Raw genomic sequence first — 6,691 nt, 5'->3', positions numbered from 1 at the left:
TCGAGTTCAGATATACCGCTGACTCGCTGTGACAAATTTCACCCTCCGCTTCTAGTTACTACTGCTATCTCTGCCTCACCTTCTACTAATTCAGATCGGGTGAGGAGTTCGCCCCGTTTCGCGTATGCACGTGGTGATTATGTCGGTCTTTTCAATTTCTTCTCTTCCGTTGACTGGTCTCTTTTAAATGACATTAATGATTCAGATGGACAAGTCAGTCGCTTTACAGAAATAGTTCTTGATGGTATGCGTCGGTACATACCTTTGCATACTCCTACGCGTAGGAAGTTCCCTTCCTGGTTTTCAAGGGAACTAATAACGGCGTTAAAACTCAAGGAACGGGCCCATCATAAAGCGAAACGCCCTGGGTTTCACAATGGGCAGATGAGTTTCGCCGTGTGCGTTCTCTTTGCAAACGCCTATACAAGCGGGACTACGACTCCTATCTTGAGTCTTTAGAGAGGAGTGCCTCAAATCGTCCTAGTTAGTTCTGGCGTTACGTTCGCAAGCGTTCCATTAAATCAGATTTAAGTATCAGCTTAGTTGACTCTCAGTGTTCGGAAATTCGGGATGTTGCCGACAGTTTTGCCCAACATTTTTCCTCCGTTTACAAACATCCACATTGTGATTCCGTTTGCCTCCCATCTGGTGCACCATCTAATTCTATTCTCTTTGACGAGGAGTTGATAACTGAGAGTCTTAAGCGTCTGAGACCATCTTTGTCTCCTGGACCTGACGGCATTCCAGCCGCCATAATAAAAACCTTCAGTTATATCTTTGTACTAGTACTGACTGCCATATTTAATAACTGTTTAAAAAATGCTGCCTTTCCTCGCATGTGGAAAATGGCATGCGTGTTTCCTGTTTTCAAGTCTGGAAACAAACCTGATGTTTCCAATTATCGTCCGATTTCTTTTCTATGTGATGCCTCTAAGCTTTTCGAATTAGCTTTGCACAACGTACTTTCCGTCCATCTCAAACATATCATAGTACCGAATCAACATGGCTTCATGTCGGGTCGCTCTACTTCTACCAACCTAGTCACGTTTATGACGTATGCCTCTGCAGCAGTCCTTCAGAGGGATCAGGTTGACACTGTGTACTGTGATATGAGCAAAGTTTTCGACGTTGTTACTCACTCACTACTTCTTGAAAAACTTCTACTCTCTGGCGTTGAAGTCTCACTCGTAGCCCTCCAACGCAACTATCTCCTTGATCGCTTCTGCTTTGTCACTGTCAATGGACAGACTTCTTTCGTTTACCCTGCAACGAGTGGAGATCCTCAAGGTTCAGTACTAGGCCCGCTTCTCTTCTCCGTTTTTATTAATAATGTTTCCTCGGCGATAAAGAACTCCTCGTTTCTTCTTTATGCTGATGATATAAAAATATTCAAGGTAATACATTCTTTTCAAGATTGCTTGTTGTTGCAATCGGACATATCTGCTTTTTCTGATTGGTGTGCGAAGAATCGACTTACCCTCAATTCTTCCAAAACTAGGGTTGTGTCCTTTACTCGTAAAACACATAGCTTTCTCTACCATTATTCTGTGAATTCTGTGCTGTTGGACTGGGTTGATGAAATTAATGACCTTGATGTACTTTTTGACCGCACCCTCAGCTTCTCCTCTCACACTAAACGCATTGCTCAGCGGGCTATGCGCACACTAGGTTTCGTTTGCAGACTTTCGAGAGAGTTCCATACTCCACTTCCGTTCCTAAAACTGTACCTGTCCATATGCTTGCCGCTCTTAGAGTATGCGTCGGTTGTTTGGAATGGCACTTGCAAATCGAACTTGGGCAAGGTTGACAGTGTACAAAAAAAAAATTTACGGATATTACATTATCGCTTTCCTTGCGCAACTTCCCCCTCTCGCTCCACCAGGAGCGCCCAACTGAATCTTCCTTCTCTTCACTGCCGTCGTGTCAGATTTGATATCATATTTCTGTACGAACTCCTTCGTGGCCACATTATGTGCCCTCAGCTCTTAGAGTGCATCCTACTGCCCGTTCAGCGAAAGAGCATGAGGGAATTCAGACCATTTCAGGCTTCTCCTCTTCATTCCCACTCCCCTCTGGACAGAATGCAGTGGTTATTTAACTCTTTTTGTCCTCACCTTGACATCTTCCAAAACTCGCTCTATTCATTTACATTGGATGTTTGTAGCGTTGTATTCTAAATAGTACTTTATCACATATAACTCCCACTTTCTAGCCTTAATATTGTATTTACTTCACTTTTTGCTTTTTCTCCTGTTCAATGCTGTCTGTATCTTGAACTGCTTTTTATCCGTTTCTTACTTATATTTCAACTTTAAACTTTATATTCGAAACTTACTGTCCCTTGTTCCCTTCTACTTCTTTATTGTATTATTCTGTATTTCTAGCCTGTGTTTTAAGTACCATGCACTTGTTGCGCCTGGAATGGTTGTTTATTTTATGTATATTTCTATATTACTATAATCAATGTCAGTTATTTGTTGTTGTTGTTGTTGTTGTTGTTGTTGTTGTTGTTGTTGTTGTTGTTGTTGTTGTTGTTGTTGTTGTTGTTGTTGTTGTTGTTGTTGTTGTTGTTGTTGTTGTTGTTGTTGTTGTTGTTGTTGTTGTTGTTGTTGTTGTTGTTGTTGTTGTTGTTGTTGTTGTTGTTTCCTCTTCTATCTACCGTTCTTTTTTTTTTCTTTCCTGATGTGCTCAAGAATTCTCTCACTGTGTATATAAGTGATGCTACTCATTTATTGATAACTTTCCGTGATACTTTTCGTCTGTTTCATTTGATGTATTATTTATTTCTTCTTTTGTGTTCTCTCTGTGTGTGTAAACATAGTTGTGCATTTTCATTTTTGTTTCTTTTTTTTTATTTGTGCTGCAGTACGAAGACCACATGGTTGTTCCTGCGCACATTAAATAAAGATTGATTGATTATTATTATTATTATTACGAGGAAGTACTTGTCGAGACTTGAACTGCGATGGGCGGAATTCGGCGCACAGACTTCAAAGGCCGTCGAGAATTCACACTGCCTGCATCGTCGTCCTTTTCTAGAACAGCCCTTCATCGTTCACGCACTTCTCGGTCGTCGTAGTGGTCTGCGAGTACAAAGCTTCGTCGGGTCACGCGTTCCCCGGTAGCAATATTAACAATCATCACTAATTCCCATTATTTATTTTTTTATATTTTTGCCTTAGTAATTGATTTACAGGAATGCAAAGGCGCAGCATCTGTCATACTTCCACTGTGGACACCTTAACCGGCGTGGCTTGACTTTTTGTGTCCACGATTTCGTGCCACCAACATAGACTGTTAATCCACAGCATATTGAGTGCGCCCAACTTTTCTAACAGGATCTCTTCACCGTCCTTTTCACTTGATCCTCACAGGCTGCTTTCTTCGTTTGGGTTACATCTGAATATTTGTTCGTTTTTTTCCCACGTTATCAACATTATCCTCGTTATTATATAAAGTGCTGAATAAACCTCAGTGAAACTCCTCGGCTACACTGCTATCCGATTTCTGCGTAAACATAGTGTCCTCCTAGCCACTTTAAGCGATTTCCCTTCTTTACAGAATGCTCAATCCTTGTCATTGTAGACTTACTTCCATACGCTGCATACCTTATGCTTATCAATTAACATTGACGGTTATGTCAATTCTAGCCTGTCTGGTGTGTTGGAGGCTTGCGTGTTCTGACGTTTTTAACCAGATTTTTTGTCTCTTAAATAGTTTGACGACATCCTATCCAACTGTCCTACAACCAATTTCTACCCCGCACTCAGTAATGATATCGCTAAAAGTGTCGAAATTATCGTCCATTGCTTCATACTCCGATCGTGCCTACTTCTGCGCAATCGCTGCTGCTTCTGCTACAGGTGGATGCCACAATATCGCTGGTTTTTCATGGAGCTTCGACATCTCATAATGCATGACCACAATTTCTTCTCATTATGATTCCTTCAAAATGTGGCAAGGTCGACCCTATAAGCTGAATGCCGTAGCCCCGAGGATTTGGAGGCAGCATCTAGCGTTGACACAAAACGCATTGTGGTTGCCGTTGAAGCAGTGGGTGAGATATTAGTTTTATATATGACATCAAACAGATGCATGAACATCTTCTATCTACATTGCGGCTAAACAGATTAGTCGAAGCAGCCTGCATTGGGAACTCAAGAAAAAGATCCAAGTCGGAGGTAACAGCAGCCAAGGATTTCAGTTCAGTTCAGTTCAGTTCAGTTCAGTTCAGGCGTTCAGTCGTGTCCGACTCTTCGTGACCCTATGGACCATGTCACGCCACGCTTTCCGGTCTCTCACTATCTTCTTAACATCACATAGCTTCATCTGCAATGCCTCGAGAATGCCATCTAACCATCGCGTTCGCTGCCTACCCCTTCTCCGGCGACCCTCAACCTTTCCCAACATCAAATCTTTCTCCAGCGACTCCTCTCTTCTCATCAGATGACCAAAGTAGCTGAACTTTAACTTTAGAATTTGACCCTCCAATGAGCAGTCAGGGTTTATGGTCGACAATATCGACTGATTTGATCTTCTGGCAGTCCAAGGAACTCTTAAGAGTCTTCGCCAGCACCACAATTCAAACGCGTCAATTCTTCGGCGGTCAGCCTTTTTCACAGTCCAACTCTCGCATCCATACATCACAACTGGAAAGACCATAGCACGGGTTATACGGATCTTGGTTGGCAGACTAATGTCTCTGCTCTTTACTAGGCGGTCAAGGCTAACCATTGCTCTCTTTCCCAGAAGCAGGCGTCTCCTAATTTCATGGCTGCAGTCTCCTTCCGAGGTAATCTTGGCTCCCAAGAACAGAAAATCTGTCACAGCTTCCACTTCTTGTCCATTGAAGGATTTCAGAGTAAGCCGGAAAAAAACTAAATTTCGTCTATTACGACAAACAAAAGCGCTATAAAACAGTCTGAGTGTGTATAAATTTTTCTTTTCCTCCTTTTTGTTTTCTTTTTTAGGTGGTTATTAGAATTCAGTCGCTCGTTGCACCTTGACAACAGAACGGAAATGGGGTACAAGTCATCATCTGCATAATGATAACAGTAAAGGAACTAGAAATGTGGGCTAAAATCTGCGATGCTACTCCATCGATTTAGGACGCTGCAGGCGCAATTTCCTCTGGCAAATCGTTCAACCCAGGCATTGTTTTGCTGGTGGAAGTGTACTACAACAAGTTGGTCAGGAACTGAGGAACCAAGTATATGGAAATGACGAGCTCGTTTTGACGTATACGTACATATCAAGGAAGTGAACAGTAAGCGAATAGTTGTTTTCGAAGGGCTGGTTGCGTTCATAGATTTATCAGGAAGTCCTTCGGGTATTCAGGTACAGTTCTGGGTGCAACCTTCGCAGTAAGCACTCACTATATTTTGTTGACTTCTTTTTTTAGTGCTCATTCCTTCGTCGCATGAGCATCCCTTCTCGAGATTTCTCCTATTAGTAAAAATGGACGATGCGAGCTCTTCGTGTACGTAAAAACAGCTTTTAGAAAGTATTCAAACTATATGACAGAGAGTAGGTGGCATGTTCTTTCAGAACATACTCGGTTTGTTTGTTTTGTTACCTTTTAGCATTCGAAGTGGGTACAGCGTATCAGTGCTGTCAAAGTTCAGAATTTTGCGCGACATCAAATACACACAGACCATAGAAAGGGAAGGAGGGGGGGCTAACAGAACTGAGAAAGCATAAAAAGACAGTAATGAAGTGCATAGAGCCGGGTAGAAAAAGCGCGGCTAATAAGGATCAATACGAGGTTCATCTTGGAGCCTTCCCTCCCCTTGGCTGTTGGTTGCCTTCGTATGTATGTCATAAAGAAGCCCCTCGTTTTGCATTCAGTTCGTTCGTGTAGCACCTGCAGTGTCACTCACCGAGAGGGTAGGCGATGCCAAAGTCGTTCACTTGCGTCACGAAGATGCCGTAGAGGCCCGCAGTGGCCAGCCGCCCTCCTCCACTTCCCGTGCGTCCAGGAAGGCGTCGCGCAGAGGTTAGGGCGCAGGTGGCCGTCGCGACCAGCGCGAACAGGGCAGCCTTGCCCAGGAGCAGGGCGGCCACTAGGCGCCACTCAATGGTCCGCAATCTCAGCTGGCTCAGGTTGAGGAAGAGCAACGCCGACAGGAACACGTGCGACGCCAATAGATCCAGGGCGCGCACCTCCCGACCCTTCACCAGGCGAAACTTGCCGAAGACGAACCTGTTTCGGTGGAACCAGGCGCTTACTTTTTCCGGGCGTTGCTTCACCACTTTGGTGAAGCTGAACCAGCGAAGAGCGCCGTACACCATGTATTGAACGATATCTGCACCTTCACGTAGCTAATGATGGATCCGATTTTGACATATATAAGATCCAGCAAAACAGTACGACCTCCCAGGATAGATTACATGCATAGATGCGGCTATCAAGTGGCAGCAACCGCATGTCATTAAACGTGTGAATTGCATGAACGCGCTGTTTTTGTGAGTTCAGAAACTGCAAAGGCACTCCTTGTGTTTTTGAGTCCTCCTCTTTAACAAATGCATACAAACAGCGGGCCTTAGCTTCTGCCGTCTCTCCACGGATGCTCGCTTTCCGTTCACATTTGCAAGGCATGGCGACATGAATAAACTATTAGTAGTAGCGCTAGTGAATGTCTTATGTGCCCTCTCATCTGCCCACGCCATCCAATTTTACTGCTGATTGACG

General features: G+C 43.8%; 1 protein-coding gene across 1 annotated transcript in view; it reads right to left on the bottom strand.

Annotated features, from left to right (window-relative positions):
* LOC146199062 (lysosomal cholesterol signaling protein-like) overlaps positions 1-6,291 on the bottom strand; it is a 79,290-nt gene extending 72,999 nt beyond the window's left edge. The window contains exon 1 of the mRNA XM_084592029.1: positions 5,880-6,291. Within this exon, the coding sequence (XP_084448155.1) occupies positions 5,880-6,291 (412 nt within the window). The remainder of the gene's footprint in view (positions 1-5,879) is intronic.
* Positions 6,292-6,691: the final 400 nt, after the last annotated feature.

This window comes from Amblyomma maculatum, chromosome 2 (genome assembly GCF_055883805.1).
Source record: "Amblyomma maculatum isolate TAMU_Amacu chromosome 2, ASM5588380v1, whole genome shotgun sequence".
In the NCBI taxonomy this organism is placed as follows: Eukaryota; Metazoa; Arthropoda; class Arachnida; order Ixodida; family Ixodidae; genus Amblyomma; species Amblyomma maculatum.
Note: the sequence above shows the minus strand (reverse complement) of the source record. Positions and strands in the feature narration are given on the sequence as shown.